This window comes from Phlebotomus papatasi, chromosome 2 (genome assembly GCF_024763615.1).
Source record: "Phlebotomus papatasi isolate M1 chromosome 2, Ppap_2.1, whole genome shotgun sequence".
NCBI classification, from domain to species: domain Eukaryota; kingdom Metazoa; phylum Arthropoda; class Insecta; order Diptera; family Psychodidae; genus Phlebotomus; species Phlebotomus papatasi.
In genome coordinates, this window is record NC_077223.1 from 81,024,033 (window position 1) to 81,042,186 (window position 18,154).

The 18,154-nt window shown below is 35.0% G+C and overlaps 1 protein-coding gene across 1 annotated transcript; it reads left to right on the forward strand.

The window, feature by feature from the left end:
• Positions 1 to 34: 34 nt before the first annotated feature.
• LOC129804627 (ras-related protein Rab-2A) lies at positions 35 to 12,542 on the forward strand. Its single transcript, XM_055852120.1, has 5 exons — positions 35 to 243; positions 5,059 to 5,218; positions 8,471 to 8,626; positions 8,702 to 8,882; positions 11,604 to 12,542. Exons 1-5 carry the CDS (start codon positions 198 to 200, stop codon positions 11,700 to 11,702), a joined length of 642 nt encoding a protein of 213 aa, XP_055708095.1. The 5' UTR covers positions 35 to 197; the 3' UTR covers positions 11,703 to 12,542.
• The last annotated feature ends 5,612 nt before the right edge of the window (positions 12,543 to 18,154 follow it).

The window sequence follows — 18,154 nt, forward strand, 5'->3', positions numbered from 1 at the left end:
CGATTTCCACTGTTTCTTCTTCCCATCGCAGTGAGCGCTGGCAGCTGACAGCTGTTTTGACAGTCAAAGTAGAAAGAGAAAAAAAGTTGTGAATTTATTTTTCTGTGCAAAAAAGCAAATTATTGCGTTTCAGGGTGATATTTGAGTGCTGAATTTAGTGTATTTTGTGCAGAGAGTCGATTGTTGTGTGAGACAGTATGTCATATGCGTATTTATTTAAGTACATCATCATCGGTGATACGGGTGAGTACAAAAAAAAATCGATAATCTCTGCCCAGAGTTGTCTTCACAAAAGAACCAAAAACACTGGCTTAGATGCATTTTGCGCAATGAAAACCAGCATAAAACTCTTCCGGGTGTGTCTGTGATGCATCCTAGGGCTATGCTAGTGCTTCCGGAGGCATTTCTGGGCACCTGGGGCACTGCCAGGTGCCACCCACACAAAGGGTACTAATTGGAAAGTGTTGAAAAATGCGTGTCACGCAATATTTTCTCGAAATCACAATTTCCACGTCTCTCTGTCGTCTTTGTTGTTTTTCTCAGTCTGGGCGACCTTCTCTGATACTCAACACAATTGATGATTCACCCTCAATTCCCTGGTCGAATGCTCAGCCACGGAATGAGGGACAACAAAGAGGGTGGAAAGTGATACTGCCCACGTAGGAAATATCCTTCCGGAAGGGCATTGCATTGTACCTTTCTGGGGATTTTCTCGCATAATAAGGTTCCTAGAAGCTTCTTGTGATTGAAAGCCATCAGCTTTGTCAAATACCTCCCCGGATTATCTCTTTCCATATGTTTCAAATCAATTCCACAAGAATCCATATAACAAATCTCTGTCAAGGGTTCACAGATATTGCAATTGACCCTTCCATCGAAAATCTTATTTTGTAACGAATTTGAATTTATTCTTTTTTAGCTTTTGATTAAAACTTAATTCTAGTTGCATAACATTTTCCAAATTCTTCGTCTCGAATAAAAAAAGACGCGGTACTAATCTTAATTGTTTACTTTTTACTTAGCAAAGATATTTTTTATCTCTGAATTTTGTATTGATTTATAAGAGTATTTTTTCAAGATTTACTCATTGAAAAGCATAAACATCAAGCATAAAAACCTGAAAACATTGAAATAAGTATATCACTTGGGATATCAAGGATCTCTTTAGTAAGGTTTGCCCAGAATTACAGTAGAACCCCGCTATAGGCCATCGCTATAGTCCACAATTTATCGACCGTTGATTTCAAAACACTGATTTTAAGTTAGGTTATGTTTTTTAGTACGCGACATGCAATGTTGTCATAATTATTTTAATATTTTTGGCAAACTTTATTGAGTAGTTGTGATAATTATGATCCATAATGAAGAGAATGAGGACAAGGGCCACAATCCCAGAGAAAGTGGAAGCCGTCGAGCAATTTCAATATTAAAAGTCGTTGATATAAAAAATGACATGGACTATAGTGCGACCCAAGTGTCAAATCTGGAACCAAATATGGCCTATAGCGAGACTCTACTGTAGTGCGACCTTGCAACCAACGGACATCCAACACCTTTTTATATGGGATTCTCATTCTAATTCCGTTCTAGTATAGAATTCTGTGATCAGGGTACATCGAGGTAGGAGTGCGACCCACCGTTGGAAAGGTCTCGACCTCAGCTACAACATACTAAATAATAAAGAAAAAGCATAGTTTAGTTTTCGAAATACAGTAGAGTCTTCTAAATTCAAACGATCGGGGGGTATTTTTGACATTTCTCACCTCCCAAATTCGAACAATTTTTTCAAAAATAGCGAAATTAATGTAAGATTACAGTAGCTTCTCGCTTAATCGGCTTTTTCATTCGGGTGCAAAATTTTGTTGACAATTTTCACGTTTAATTGTGATGCAAATTTGCTCAAATTCGCTGTAGTTTCTCTTATTTTATCACATGTTCATAATTGAGCACTCTTTGTGGAATTTAAAATGATTTTGACGCACAAATCTATCGATAATTTGGATGACATTTTGCCCCATATGCCCGATTGAGAGAGAGTCTACTGTAAATTGTACTTTGTTCACTGAGAAAAAAAGAGGGTGCGATTAACTTTTTTTCCACGTAACTTTAACACTTTTTAGGTGTAAAAATAAATCAACATTTTTTAATGTAAATTTTACACTTTTTTAAGGGTAAAATTAACATGAAAAAGGGTAACTTTAACTCTTAATACACCTAAAAAGCATAATATTTACACCGATTTCGGATCAATACTGCAGGGTAAAATTAACATTTCCGGAATGTTATTTTAACTTTTTCAGATTTCTCTCACTCAGTGTTGTAATACTCTACGAGAGTTTTCCAAAACACCAAAATTTTTCAAATTCCGATAATTAGAACCGGAGATATGGCCGTTTGAAAATTTAATTTTTGACCCCTATAGCTCGGGTCAGGGGGTTCGGAGGGGGGGCTTAAATTTTTCTTTAATCGAAAACTCTTAGGCCCAGCTATAACATTAAAGTTTGAGATCGATCGATGCCATACAGGCTGAGTTATTTGAAAAAACTATATTTTTTGGGGGTGTTTCAAAATGGTGGCAGGGGGTGGGGGGGGGGTCTGACATCAACCTACTTCTGTTCACCTATCGATATTTTAACCTTTGCCGAAAACCGCTTGTCGGTATCTCTTTCTGTTCTCTCTCCAGAAATGGTTATACGACGAACAGGATGGACGTAATGTCCACGAAAATTGATTTTTGGCACATATGATTTTCGTGATCTATGAGTGTTAAAACGTGTAAATTGTAGATCTAAAATTTGGGCCCAATCTGACGGGATTGGATTTCACATCGGACCATAAAAGCTGAGATTGTAAATTTCAGCTAAAGTCAATGAATTGCATTTTCGAACTCATATGATATAAGAAAAAAAACGATAGGAATTGTCAGGGGTGGAATGATAACTTTTCGACACCACTGAATCGATAGAAATCGATTCATTGCGACATTCTTAAAAGAACGAGACTGTTGAAAAACATCTATATTAGGTACAGGAAGTGCACATGTCGTTTAAAACTTTCAAAATCGACATTCGATACTATCGAAAAGAAGTTATCATGTCACCCCAGGGGTGGAATGATAACTTTTCGATACTATCGAATCGTTAGTATCGACAAATCTATATCTGCTAGATTAAGCGAATGTCGAATTTTTACGCATTGTTGGGTCACTTATTGTGATTTCCTTAAACAAATGTGACTGCTGATAAATAAATTATCTAAGAAAAGTGCAGCTATCGTTTGAATTTTTTAGAATCGACAGTCGATACTATCGAAAAGAAGTTATCATGTCACCCCAGGTTTCGAACTCAATGTAATAATTAATATTTCTTCTAAAATTATAGAATTATCTTACTGGTTTGTGTCCCGGCTAAATATTTCCTCGGTTGCGTCTACCTCTAACGTATCTGCATTTGGTGCAAGCTACAATACAGACGTCCCTTTTTGCGTGAAATACTGACACAAAAGGAATGCAGATACGACAGAGGTAGACGCAACCGCTGGTTTTTACTGCTCGAACTCTACGGAGAGAGAACAGTATATAATCCCTCGATCTTTTTACCCCTCCAAAATTTCCATCTTTTACCCCCCGGAGACCACTTTTCTCAACAAATCTTCACGTTTCAGACGATTTCTGAGAAATGTCGTCACGCTGTTTGTCCGTCTGTCCGTCCGGCTGTCGCCAGCTTTAGAGGCCAAACGGTTAGAGATAGAGACTTGGGACCTTCGGTGTACCCCCCCATAAGTCGACCAAAGGATCGTTAACATGCCCTTCATTTATCCCTACACCTCCCCTTCCCCTACAAAACGATGTTTTTTGGGATTGCTCGAAAACGCGTCCTGATATTTTTTCATTTTTGAACATATTTGTTGGCTGCGATTTACCATTTCATCTGAGAATGAGAGCAGTGCTATTTCTGTTCCATTTGCTGATTTCTGGATGTCCTGGGTACCTGTCGTGTCTTCTGGTTAGGGGGAGTTCTGCCAGAGTTCGAGGACTGATAGTGCCTAATGTTCAAGATGACTGCCTCTATCAGTCGCTTTTTCTAAAAGGCGTCATTCTGTTTAATTCTCTTCCGAGTGATTGCCGTATTTCTGCGGCTGCTATTCATAATTTCTATCTTCAGGCTGGATCCTAGAAGCAATTAATTTGTTTGTTTCTTGAACACTCTTAATTCTGAATTCTTGTCATTCTCTATTTTTTTATGTTCCTCTTTTTTTAATTTTTTTTATTATTACAATTGTAAAAGGGATGACCCTATTCTTGTGATTAAATAAAGTAATAATAAAGTAATAATAATATGTTTTAGAGATTATCCAGGCGAATATTTCGTTCATATACGAAAATACAGTTGAATAATTCCTAATAACGATTTTTCAAGGTCAAAGGTTAAAAAGACACTAGAGTGCGCATTTATCAAGCAAATGGGGTCAAGTTTGGGGTCGTTGGAAAGGTCTTGGAATTTCCGACAAAACTAAACCGGTTCTAATCTGTTTTGAATCGGTAATGAACCGGTTCATAACCGATAAAAAATTTTTATCTGAAAATCAATCCTATTACTTTTAAAACTACTATTTTGGGGATCTTTTGAGAGATTTATGAATCGGTTCAAATCGGTTGAGAACCGGTAAGCGGTAAATGATGCGAAATTACTTTTGCTGTATAGCATCTAAGTCACGAGTTCGAGCATTTCGCAAAGCCTGGGACGCTTTGCTACCCCTTTTAACCCTATTGTTAATACGTTAACCCCAAAAGCTAAACCTTATAAAGAATTGATCAAAATTACTATAAGAGATCTAAAATCAATAGTCATCTCGGTCATTCTAATAGGCAATTTCGAAAACATATTTACGAATACATAACAAAAATTATTGTGCGTTTGTTGCAACTTTATACGTGGTTGTTCAATGAATCAGTAGCATTATAAGTTATTGAAACCTTATCGCGTGTTATTTTTCGGATGGAAATCAATAAACTTTCTCCCTCGCCCGGGAATAACAGAGAGTCTGTGTGTGTTTTAGGTGTCGGGAAGTCTTGCCTTCTCCTCCAGTTCACCGATAAGCGCTTCCAGCCTGTTCATGATCTCACCATTGGGGTAGAGTTTGGCGCCCGAATGATAACGATTGATGGCAAACAGATTAAGTTACAAATTTGGGACACAGCTGGACAAGAGGCATTTAGGTAAAACAATTTTTACGTGATTTAGGGGAAAGTGACCATGCTTGATACTGTAAAATGATGTCCAAGGTTTGTGATTTTTTTCTGATTAACACACAAACCGAAGCGATTCTTCAACTATGACAAAAAAATGTCTTACTTATTAGGTTCATAATCCCACCTCATTAGTTCCTGGAAATCCTTAGATTTTCCTCAAGAAGAAAATGAAAATTCAGTGACGATTTTTATACAAGTTGGGTCTCGGGCCTTCCTGTATAATAATTGATGCGACAATTCGGAGGCCCATTTTCACTGTAAAAATTTCACCGGATACAAAAAATTGCACATCAATGTTTAGACAGAACTCTAATCTATCTGCTAAAATTGTTTGTACGACTAGTTATTAGTTTTAAAATCATTTTTATGTAGTTTTTCTAAGCCGTGTTTTTATGACATTAGGGCACTAGCGAAAGCCATTTTTCCACTTTGAGTTCATGAAAATGTCACTCTGGCAATCCTAAAATTTTGGCAACAGGAATTGAAGGTTATATCAATTGACATAGGAAAACAAAAACATCTTGGTGAATAATTTCGTGGAAATTCCTGATTTCTCCAAATTTTCCCGAGTTATTAAGTTTTTAAGTTAATACGTGACTGGAGACACTTGCAATAGGAAGACCACATCAGTTCCACGTTCCGCCGTTTCTCAGCAAAACCGGTTGTCCTCGAGAAACTTCTTTGGAGACACACCACTGAAAATTCCCCATCCCGACAGATTAAGGTTTATCGGATGAACAGGACCCCGAGTAAGCATGTTGTGAGACTATGAGGGGCAGTTAAGCGTCTTAATTGCTTGTCTATTGGTCTAGATCCAGAAGGAATCGTGTCTGCTAAGACATCCGAACATTGTGGGCTTCAGGAGGGCATATAAACGCGCCAAGATGAGCGAAATATACTTGCCCTGGAGATATGTGATTCTTCTATAGAGGTGATCTTCTGGAGAAAAGAGATTGTAGATTAGATAGAATACGTGCTATATTGAAAGAAATTAACAGATCCCTTTTGGATATTGCATCGGCATATAGGATGAGAATATTCACGAGGATAAAGTCAGATGGTAAAGAAGAGTGTTGAAATGCGTAAACTTAATGAGCATCCTGAGCAGAAGTAAGTGATCTCTCAGCTCAAGTCTTTGATGAGGAGTACTCTCTGATTGGTAGTGCAAGTGATATCTTCAGTTACGAACTGGTGATCTATCTACGAAACTGGTGCTTTGTTGGTGCTTTTGCATATCTTCGCAATGGATCTCAAGATTAGTGAATTTGGTATGCGAGTGGGATATCACCCTACTGACGGAAACCATTGAGCTCTCCGTGGAATATAATGATTTCGTTGGAATTTCCTGCATGCACTGTTGACCCTCCGCAAGATCGCCGAACAACACAGTTTATCCAAAAAATGCATTATATTTAGTACATTTTTAGTTTATTGAATTATTAACAAAATTCTCCTTAATGCACTTATTTTCCTCCATGCGGTTATTTCATCTCCATCTCCTCCTTCCTGTGGAATTCTGTGGTCCTGTGAATAGTGTCGTGATTCCAAACTTCTGCACTGTTTTGAGGAACTTGGGGGGCTCGGTAACAGTTTAAGGACTGTTTGGGTCTGTCATTTTATATGATAAATTTGTAGAGCAACCGATAAGTCAAGAGCTTCATCATCATCTCTATAATCTTCGCCCTTGTCTCCTCTGTGACACCTCGTCTTCTTCATTGCTCTCTTAGACCACTACTTCATCTTGTCGACTAACCTCTTCAACTATCGCATCTTCAGTACTTGCCTCCTGCATCATTTCGGGATTGGTTTGCGAATTATCGCATCTTGCGGAACGATTTTTGCAAAAGAATCTGTGGAAGAGATTAACAAGGAAGCGGTATTCCAAAGGCTGAAGCGTCCTTAATTCTCAGCCTGCCTTGGAGAATTTCCTGAAGAGGTGTCAGCATGATTGCCTCATCGGTAGTGCTGCGTTTTCTGCCTTTTGTTTGTTTTTCTCCATTTCTGCATAAATAAATGAAATAGAATGTTTTTTTTTATTTCTAAACTAATTACAATAAACTTACCTTACTTTGTATCACTATTTTTTACAACCTTTTTACGGACAATCTTTTTTCTTTGACGCGAAAAACAATAACATAAAAGTGAGGTTATGTAGACAATACTCAAAAATCAGTTGTAAGCTGTAAGAGTTTATGAACGGTGTGATTCTTTCAGTGCATATGCGGTTTGTACACACAAAAGAATTGTTTTTATGCAAAAATTATGCGAATTTGCTTTCATAATTACTCAACTGATGCCTAATAGAATCAGATTACTTTTGTTAATCGGCTTTAAGTGTTTTACTTAGTAATTTCTAGTTGTCGATAAAATTGAAGGATTACAATAGATGTGATTATGAAAGAATCACATCTAATGGTAGAGTTGCCACATATAAATTATCATTCAGGGACTTTTCTTAAAATACAGGATGGACAGAGGTCGAATTTATGAATTTGACATCACCCACAAAACAGTGTCCACAAAGTAAAAATATTTTTACATAAATATTAATACTAATCAACCCTCTATGTGCTTATGATAGTAGATTTCCTGAACAGTGACATTAATTAAGAAAAAACTTATGAAATATCATGTATCGAAATTACAGTTTTGGACCTATTTTTGATTTTTGCTTCCTGAACCTAGGAAAAAAGAGCTAGGATCCTATTTTTTTTAGGAAATATGTGGCTCAGGACCAGCTACTGAAATATATTGCCACGAGTCACAATAATTGATTAACATAGGAAAAAATTTGTTATTATCAAGCTTGGATCGTATCAAGCATGGTCACTTTCCCCTACTGTTTTTTTGATTTCTTTGTCTTTAGGAAGTATTTCGTACATTTTAAATTAAAGTTTATTTAATGCTCAAAGTAAGAAAAGAGTAATTTATGTTTTCTTTGTTGTTCATTTTTCTTGTATTTGGGCTCATTTGTATTTGATTAGGTCAACAATAATCTATTGATTGGTGTATGACATACATTAAAATTTATCAGTTTTAAAGTCCAACAATTTCAGAAATGAGATAAAAGATTTACAGAACAATCTTCAACTGAGTTTATTAGAAAGAGTATTTCCTTCCAAAGTTAAGAAGCAATTAAATTTTGGATGACTGTAATTAAGGTCTTATTAGGGAAATTTAGAGTGGAATGCGCGATTTAATTAACATGGCAATTTCCAGATCAATTACTCGTTCGTACTACCGCGGAGCAGCTGGGGCCCTTCTGGTCTATGACATCACCCGCAGGGAGACTTTCAGCCACTTAACGACCTGGCTCGAGGATGCTCGGCAACACTCCAATTCTAATATGGTTATAATGTTGATTGGAAACAAGAGGTGAGGGCTCTATAAAATTTATTTATTTTTTTGCGACGCATCCATACAATGGAGCTTCTTTTTTGTATCCGGCAGCGATTTGGATTCGCGTCGCGAAGTTAAGAAGGAGGAGGGTGAGGCTTTCGCCAGGGAGCATGGACTGGTGTTTATGGAAACTTCTGCTCGTACGGCTGCAAATGTCGAAGAGGCTTTCATCAACACAGCGAAGGAGATTTATGAGAAAATCCAGGAAGGCGTCTTTGACATCAACAACGAGGTTAGTGAAAATTTTGCAAAGGGACAGAGTTGAGATTTTTACATGAAAAAATAATTATAGATAAAATTTGAGATGAATTTGAAAGTTGTTCCGCTTTCGAAACTGCGGTTTCGAAGATACCGTGGTTCGAAAAAATATAGAATATTAGTGTAGCTTCGATTCTAACTCTCAGAATTTCATCATTAACCAAGTTATTAGCTACACAAATAAAAGGTTTCGAATAATATCATTCATTGAGATACTAAAATTTAGTACAATTATAGTAAGGTGGGGTAACTGGATCATTTTCCGAAGAGTGTTACTTAAACGCTTGTTTTTGGACCGATGAAATTCTTTTTTACTTCTTCTAAATCCATAGAATTATTCACTGTTTCATTCAGAAACATAATATAAAAAAAATATATATATCAAAAATATTAAAGAAAATTTATAAAATAATGATAATACTGAAATAAGATAGCATTCACTAAGTGGATCGCCTCTTCGCTAATTGGATCAAATCTTGCACAAAACTCTTTCATGTTCAAATTTTCTGTCAATATGCGATGTACGGTACTTTTTGAAAGGTCTAACAAGTCAGAAAGCTCACGCACTTTCAATCGACGATCATTCAATATAATTTTTTTGGATTTTCGTCACATTTTCCGGTGAGGACGCCTCTTTAGGTCAACCAGTGCGTTGACCATCATTCAAGCTCTTTCGACAACGCTTACACTCTTCTACGCAAAATTTTACAGTGGAAATCGAAGGAGCAAACTTACCAAGTAGAATCCAGGTCGACTCAAATATTGGGTGTCTTAAGATCTTTCAAAAACAGGTACTGGATCACGTAACGATGGCCCATTTTTTCCATGTTCAAATTTTTTTTCTAAACACCCCCCCCCCCCTCCCCCTATAAACAAATCCTCCCTAAGGAAATTTCATCAGGGGATTCCTTATAGAAATTTCACCAAGTGCCAAAGGAATTTTCTTCCATAAGTTTCCAAGATTACCCATCAAAGGACTTTGAATGGAATTGATCGAGAAATTATCCACTAAAGAGTGGACATTTCCCAAGTAAATCATTAGGGGTTTCCATTGGAATTTTCTTTTCTTGGAAAACATGGTAACTTCCTAGGGATTTCCAATGTAATTCCTAGAGGAATTTCTATGGGGAATGTCCATTATCGTTCTCTAGGATGTCCGACCGAAATTTCGATATTTACGTCAGGGGTTTTCTCCCTAAATCTCCGAAGATTTCAACGATGGGAATTTAGGGTAAAAAAAATCTTTAAAGAAATTACTCCGCTGAAATGTCGACATTTTCCAAAGAGATCCTTTTGAAATTCCCTTGGAAAGTTTCCCTTAAAAATTTCCTCGGAAAATTTGCCTGGCTCCCAGTGAATTCCTGTTTAATTCAAGGGGAAATTTCTTGGGGATTTTAAAGAGAAATTTCTTCCTAGTAATTGGAAAAATTCCCTGGGCATTTCTGGAGGACCCCTCCAAATTTTCCGAGGAAGTTTCAGAATTGTCCAGACCATTCCCAAGGATTTCTCAGGGAAATCGAAGGGAAAATTCCCCTTGGAAGGGGAAAATTCCTTCCGGAGATACAGTAGACTCTCACTAATTTGGCTCCTTTAATATCGGGCTACTTTTTAATTTGGGCAGCAGTTAAATTTGAAAAAAGTTTGTTGACATTTTTCGAGTTCGATTATGATTTTATCGAATGAAGCAAATATGCTCAAATTTGCCATGCTTTATCTCACTTGTGATGGTATTTTGCATTATTAAGGGGCTTTCATGAAATTTACAGTTAATATCAGCATGTAAACTTAATATGAGTGTGCAGGTAAACAAAAAAATCGTTGCATTTCAAACAATTTGATGCCCGAATTTCTCTCTAATTCGTCCCAAATGCCCGAATTTGGGAGAGTCTACTGTACATAAAAATTTCGTGGAGAGTTTAGGAGAAATCCTGGGGGAAATTCTGTGATAGTTAAGCTTATACTTCGGACGAGATGGTTTTTTGTTTACAAAGTTCATGTAGAACATCAAATATTTTATAAATTAATAAGGAATAAATTAAAGTAGTCGTGTGAGGGAGCGCCATACATTTGACACATCAACTGAGTAACAAAAAGGAAAAGGGAAAAAATTGAAGAGCCCTAAAGAGAAAAAGAAATAGGGGAAAGTGCCCATGCTTGATATCATTGGAAGCTTCGTAATGATTAATTATTTCCTATGTCTCTCAATAAACTGGACTCTGCAATATATTTTAAAATATGGCCACTTTAACATAGTTTTTAAAATATGGTTGCGATGAGTTACATATATATATTGTGGTGAAACATAGAAAATTTATTCATTGCAAAGCTTCCAATGGTATGAAGCATGGGCACTTTCCCCTACGAAGAAATAATAAAAGAAAAAATCAAAAAGGAAAGAAAAATGTGGGGATTTTTTAGGGTTTTTTCCAAGGATTTCCCCGAGAATTTTTCTCAACCTTTTCCGATCTTTCGTAAAGAGCTCCAAGAGATTTCTTTGAGAAAAGTCCCCTAGTCTCAAAAGGGTACATAACATAATTACTTTAAGCCGTCTCTGGGCTTAAGTCGTATGTATGTCTACGGTCTAGGACATTATGCATTTCCTTTTTATCTATATCTACAAAGTTATCAACTCTATTGGAAATAAAAGGAAACTTGGAGCAAACTCAGCAAACATTGCATTTTGTGTTTTTTTAAGGCGAATGGGATTAAAATTGGACAGCAACATTCCCCAACAAGTCCATCTTTGCCCGGAGGTGGAAATCAAAGTGGCCAACCTGGAGGTGGTTGCTGCTAAACTGGGGATTTTTCCGCCAGAATTTTACTGGAAGAGTAAGACGGAAAGGTCTTCGAGGGACGTAAGAGGGCGTCTACGAGTAAAGAACATCTTGACTGTGAGTGTAATGTTTTCATCTTTATATCCCCTTTAAAATAAATAAATTTATGAATGATTTAAGAAAGAGAAAAGTAAAGAAAAACTACAAAATGAGACACTAGAACTTTTTTTTAAAAAAACAAATATTTCCACACAAATTTTCAGCTCAGTGTTTCTTTCAAAGAAGAAAAATATATTTAGAAAAAAAAATCTCAATGAAAATGATGAAAGAATATGGGGATAAATAATCTATATAAACTATGGACATAAAAGTATAATTACAATTATAATGGATAAAAGAAATAATATGGAAAATAAATGAAAAAAAAACTATGACTTTAATATAAACTGTATGGAAAGGATACAAGAATAAAAGTCAAAGGTATAAGTTGTGTATGTGACTTATAAATATTAAAAAAAAAGATAATATTAAGGATTATTCCTGGGTTTATTTTTTTCAATGCGTTTTTAGTAAAAAAAAAAAGGAATTTTTTCATAAAAGCGGTTGAATCGGATCACATAATTAAAAAAAAAGGAAAAAAAAAGATGAAAAATAAATTAAAATTTAAGTCAAAAATTAAGAGAAAAAATTAGTCATAATATCAAGTGATTGTAAAACTAATATAATGAAAAAAAAAATATTTTCTAACTTTGTATAGCGTGTGGAAAATATTTTTTAAACGTATTTTCCTCCTCAAGACAGAGAAAATAATGAGTTTTAATTAAAAGAAAATGAGCTGCTTTCATCACCATCGTCATTTCAATAAAAAAAAATAAAGAAAAAAACATACACATTTTATGCAGGAACTTGCAGCTTTTCATTAAAACATTGAGATTTTATTTTTTTCCCTATTTTCTTCTTGATTTCTTCCTTTTTCTTTTTTCATTTATCATTGAAAGATTTTCATGTGATTTTACATTGTCTTTTTTTTATTGTTCTGTTACCAGCCAAGTTTCCAACACATTTTTTTTTTATTTTGGCATATGACCAAAAATATATTTTCCAAATGAATAAAGACCCCCATCTTCATTCACAAATTATTCATTAAATTTAAATAATTAAAAATATATTTAAAAGAATATTTTATGTAAAATTTTTGTGTAATAAAATTTAATCAATGCACTTACTTTTTGCACGATTCTTCAATTTTCTGCTGTTTCTCAAAGTTTTTCTGTGAGATTTATTAAGAAATTTCCGTGGCATTTATTAAAAAGTGAGGTTATGTTGTGGCTAACCTAAAAGAGTCTGAGGTGTGGTACATTTTTATTACAGTAGCCTCTCGCTCAATCGGTTCTTTTTCATTCGGGTCCAAAATTTTGTTGACAATTTTCACGTTTGATTATGAAGCAAATTTGCTCAAATTCTCTGTAGTTCCTCTTGTTTTATCACGATTCTTTATAATTGAGCGTTTTTTATTGAATTTACAATGATTTTGATGCTGTATAGAATTTCCATTCTATAAGACCTCTTAAAGATAAGAGACAAAAAACGGTTGGATTTTGAATATGCATGGAGGGAGAGAGAAGGAGGAAAAAGTGGTGAATAAGATCAGCTGGAAAGAAAGTAGGGGAATGAGGGGGAACTAGTCAGAGAGTTACGTAAGACTTGATTTTTGCAAAGAGACGTGAGGAGAAAAGTGTATAAGTTTATTTTGTGAATTATAAATTAAATATTAGTTCAAACTACAGAAAAATTTACGTGACGTAGAGTTAAACGTGTTCAGTGAAATCTAAGAGGAGAATATTTGTAAATAAAATAATTGGTGAAGGTGAAAAGTGTGTTTCACTGCCTCAGTGGATTTGGAGAAGGGCATTTGGCGGTCATCGAGGAAACGTCTTCTGGAGGATCCAGCCGCCTACGTTCCGGATCACTGTTGAAGACATGTACTAAAAGGAATATATATTTCCAGGTACGTGAATATCACAAACGGTAGAAGGAAGCCCAAGAAACACACAGTCCCTGACAGATTTATAACACCACAATATATTTATAGGTAAACTGGGCAGGAAGAAGAGGGTATTAGATATCACAGAATCCTATCACAGAGAAATTATTGTTTACCACAGGTAATTCTCCACAGATGCCCAAATTTATCGATAATTTGGATGATATTTTGCCCCATATGCTCGATTGAGAGAGTCTATTGTTATCCTAATGAAAATATCTTTTACTAAATACAGTAGACTCTCTCAAATTCGGGCATTTGAGACCAAAATGTCACCCGAATTACAGAGAAATTCAGGCGACAAATTTCTTGAAATTCAACGATTTTTTATTCATCTGCATACACATATTGAGTTTACGTGCTCATATTTGTGGTAAATTTCATGAAACCCTTTAATTATGCAAAAAAAACATTAGAACTAAGAAAAACCATAGCAAATGTGAGCATATTTGCTTCATTTGATAATCATAATCAAACTTGACAAATGTCAACAATTTTTTTTAATCAAATTTAACAGCTGCCCGAATTAAAAAGTAGCCTGATCTTAAAAGAGACGAATTAGCGAGAGTCTACCAGTATCTTTTTCTAGATATTTAAATCTTTGCACCGGGCGAGATTCGAACTTACAACTGTCAGTTAAGTCAGTGATATATCTGTGCAAGAGCCAACGGTCTTGCCTATTGCGCCAATGAGATTCTCCCTTCAAAGTTAAAGGTGTAAAATAACTTATTCTAATGCAACTTGCATTCCACATTTGTACTTTTACAAAGAAAATAAGGAATTCAACACAAACATTTTTTTTGTGTCCCAAATTGCTTTTTATTTTAACCCCAAAAATAATCTGTCTCTTTTAGTCAGTACATAAGTTGCGAAATAAATTATTTTTAGGCCTATAATGTATGCAAATCTTATTTAAACGCAAATATCTCAGACCCCCTAAAGTTGGTATAAATAAAAATTTTAGGCCCATATTTAAAAAATAGGGAAAAAACCAAAAAATGGGCGTAGAATACCAAATTAGTGTAAAATGCCACCTTTTTTATATGGAGTTGACATTAAAAATGGACATTCTACACAACCTGAAAAATGTGCACATTTTTTGAGATTTGTTACGATTCGAAAAAATCGCAAATATTCGTGAAAATGTTAAAATAATAATTAAAAATTAAATAATATAAAACCTAGAATTGTTGTAAAGTGGTACTGTAGAGAAAAATAAGGTGAAAATTCACTTTACGCCCTTTACGCCTTGTTTTTCTTTTTCGAATTCCTGTTGTAATTTCACATACAATTTTCTTAAAAAAAAAACGCAAACTATTGAAAATTTTACAGGAAAATATATTGATATTGGTCCTAAAATGCTTGCCAAATCGTTAGGAAAAATGAAATTCAATGGAAACAGGCATTTTGCTACGAGAATCTGTAAAAATTCACTTTGGCATTTTTTGTCAATCTCATAAAATTTATATAAAAATTACAAGAAAATGGAAAAATATTTATTGAAAAATGAATTTATGAGTCCTAGAACGGCTGTAGAAGTCTTACGGAACGAAAAACTAATTTTAAAATGTTTTTTTGTTGAAAATATCTGCACTGGCATTTTATGCCAGTTTGGTATTTTACGTGATTTTTTGACTCGGGTTTTAAAGTGTTAAACGCGAATATATCTTAAACTAAAAGAAATAGACTCCCTAAAGTTGGCATCAAAAAAATTTTAGACCTAGGCAGGGGAAAGGATCATAATTTTGGACAGTTTCTAAATTTGGACACTGAGGATAAAATTGGACACTAAAAATAAATTGATTAAAATGATGGTTTTCTATTCCAATATTTGATGAATAATGAATTATATCTAAAAATTTGTTCTTTTTGGAAGATTTTAACACTAAAAACGTTAAATTTTGAATATGATTTGAGTTAAAATTGCTTTGTTGAAAATTCAGTGTGAGCAATTGCTTACGAGTAATATGACAGAACTTCGTGTTTATACTTCAGTCTTATTTATCTGTGGTGAAGTAAGGTAAGAGAAGCACATATTTATCGACCATGCACCTTGTATCGGCCAGCTTGCAGAAGATATCGACCACCAATAATATCAATAAGAAAAATATTCAAATTTGTATTATTTTTAAAGGGTTTTATTTTTCAGCCGATACCTGCTCCACTCTCGGCCGATATCTTCTTCATCTGATTTCATATGGCCGAAGCAATGCACAGTGCATAGCATAGTTACAATTTTACTCATTTTTTACTAATTTCTGTAAATATTAAGAAATCAAATGTAGAGATATAGATAAATGGAATGCTAGAGTTCCAATTGGCGTATTCAAAAATGCCAAATTGGTTTAGAGTTTTTATTTTAAGCAAATTATGGAGCATTTTTCTTAACTGGCCGATACCTTCTTCCTTCTTCCTTCCTACTTCCCTTACCTTACTAACAATTTTTCCTCGCTGGTTTTGAGTGATATTATTGAACATTCATTGAATATTGTGTTGATTCACGATAATGGTGATTTGTACATTTGACCTGAAGTGAGATTTGTCTTGTGAATTAGATTTTTCGTGTAAAAAAATGGGAAATTTTTGAAGAGATTCACCAGTAAGGTGGTAATCCTTATTTTGGACAGGTGTTTTTCTCACGAAATTTCGTAAAGTTTTAGCTTTTGTGATGACTAATGCCCAGTGCATAACAAATTTTGTTAGTAAACATGTTTTCAAAATTTCCTATAAGAGTGAGGGAGATAACTAGATCTAGGTCTCACTCACACTCATTGAAATGTCAAAAACATGTTTACAAAACAAAAGTTATTATGCGTTGGCCATAATGCTCAACGCACAATAACTTTTGTTTTGTAAACATGTTTTTGACATTTCAATGAGAGTGAATGAGATCTAGATCTAGACATCTCGCTCACTCTCACAGGAAATTTTGAAAACATGTTTACATACAAAAGTTTTTGTGCGCTGGGCATAAGTTGTATAAATGCCTCGAGAAACAAAGGAGCATCATCTCCACGAACGAGATGTAGTGACAAAAGCCTTAAAAGGCTCCCGGAAAGGCCAGGGAATGAGCACTTCCGCGAGCACTTGGATTACCGAAGTCAACTCATTTTAATGAATGATATTGCAAGTGTCTGGACTTCTTGACATTCTACGGTTCCCTTACATGAACAGGAAGGGTACTTGGTAAGCTAGGTTTTTGAAATGGAGAACAATGGGCATCCTGTTGAGGCGGATTAGCTGTCCAAATTTACAGCCAAGTTGGCCAAATTAATAACCAAGTTGTCCAAAATAAGAGTCAAATTCACCTCTACTTATCAATTCATTTTTAAACGTATTAAAACAAATTTTAGTAAAAAAAAAGACGATAAATAGCTTGCTAAGTTTCTAAACAACCCTTCTGAAAAGAGAGTAACAAAAAAAGCCAATTAGTATTGAAAAGGGACAGATAATCCTAACCGGCTTATGTAGGTGAGATTCTTAACGTGAGCTAACTCGGAGTGCATGCAAATTCGATTTAGAGCTGAAGTTGGGAGACGCCATTCAGTTATCTTGAATAAAATTCGTGAAATTATACAAATTTTGTATTTAAACCAAAATATCAAGGATTTGGATGAACTCACAGAAAAGTGTTATATGGGTGAAATGTAGACCAGAATGTTCTCTATAATTTTGCCGTAGAACTTGAACTCATCGATTACTCAGAAGCCAAGATAAGCGAGGTTTTTTGTTTCTTAACTCGTTTTTTCATCCAGAGTGCCCCAAGTGTTCATTTGTTGAACTTCAACTATATCAAAGAATTGTTGTATTTTGCGGGACTTTCCATTTAAACCCCTATTTTAAGTGTCTTGGTGGAGTAGAGGCAGTCAAATTGGCATCTGAGTGATTTCAAAGCGTTATTATTGGAAAAATCAATTTTTTCACACTTAAACGGCAAAATCGGAGTGATAGCGTAGTCTGAGCGGAAAATGATGTATGGACGAAATGTAGAGAAAAATGTGCTCTACAATTATGTTGAAGTAATCATCAAAATCGGTTCAGCGACAGTCGAGATAATTGAGGTTATGTGATATTGAAATTGGTTTTTCGACTGTGGCGCCCCTGGTGTTGGTCCCACGAAGTTCAAACATTCTAGAAAGTTGTAGCATTTGGTGAGATCTTTCGTTTAAGCCCTCATTCATCAAAATCGGTCACATAGAACCGGAGATATGATTTTTTGAATTTCGTGAACTTTGACCCCTCATATCTCCGGTTCTATTGAAACCACAGCGCGCATACGCACCATTTTGGAAACGTCATAGACTGGACTACAACATACTAAAATTTCATTAACTTGCACAATGCCGTTTTTGAGAAAAGTGACTTTGAATTTCGATGAATTTTGACGCTATCACAGCGCCACCTGTGGTGACTTTTTGAACTTCCATC

Coding starts and splice junctions, on each gene's coding strand:
- LOC129804627 (XM_055852120.1), top strand. CDS start 198: ATGTCATATGCGTATTTATTTAAGTACATCATCATCGGTGATACGG. Junction 244..5,058: donor CATCATCATCGGTGATACGG/GTGAGTACAAAA, acceptor TGTGTGTTTTAG/GTGTCGGGAAGTCTTGCCTT. Junction 8,883..11,603: donor TCTTTGACATCAACAACGAG/GTTAGTGAAAAT, acceptor TGTTTTTTTAAG/GCGAATGGGATTAAAATTGG.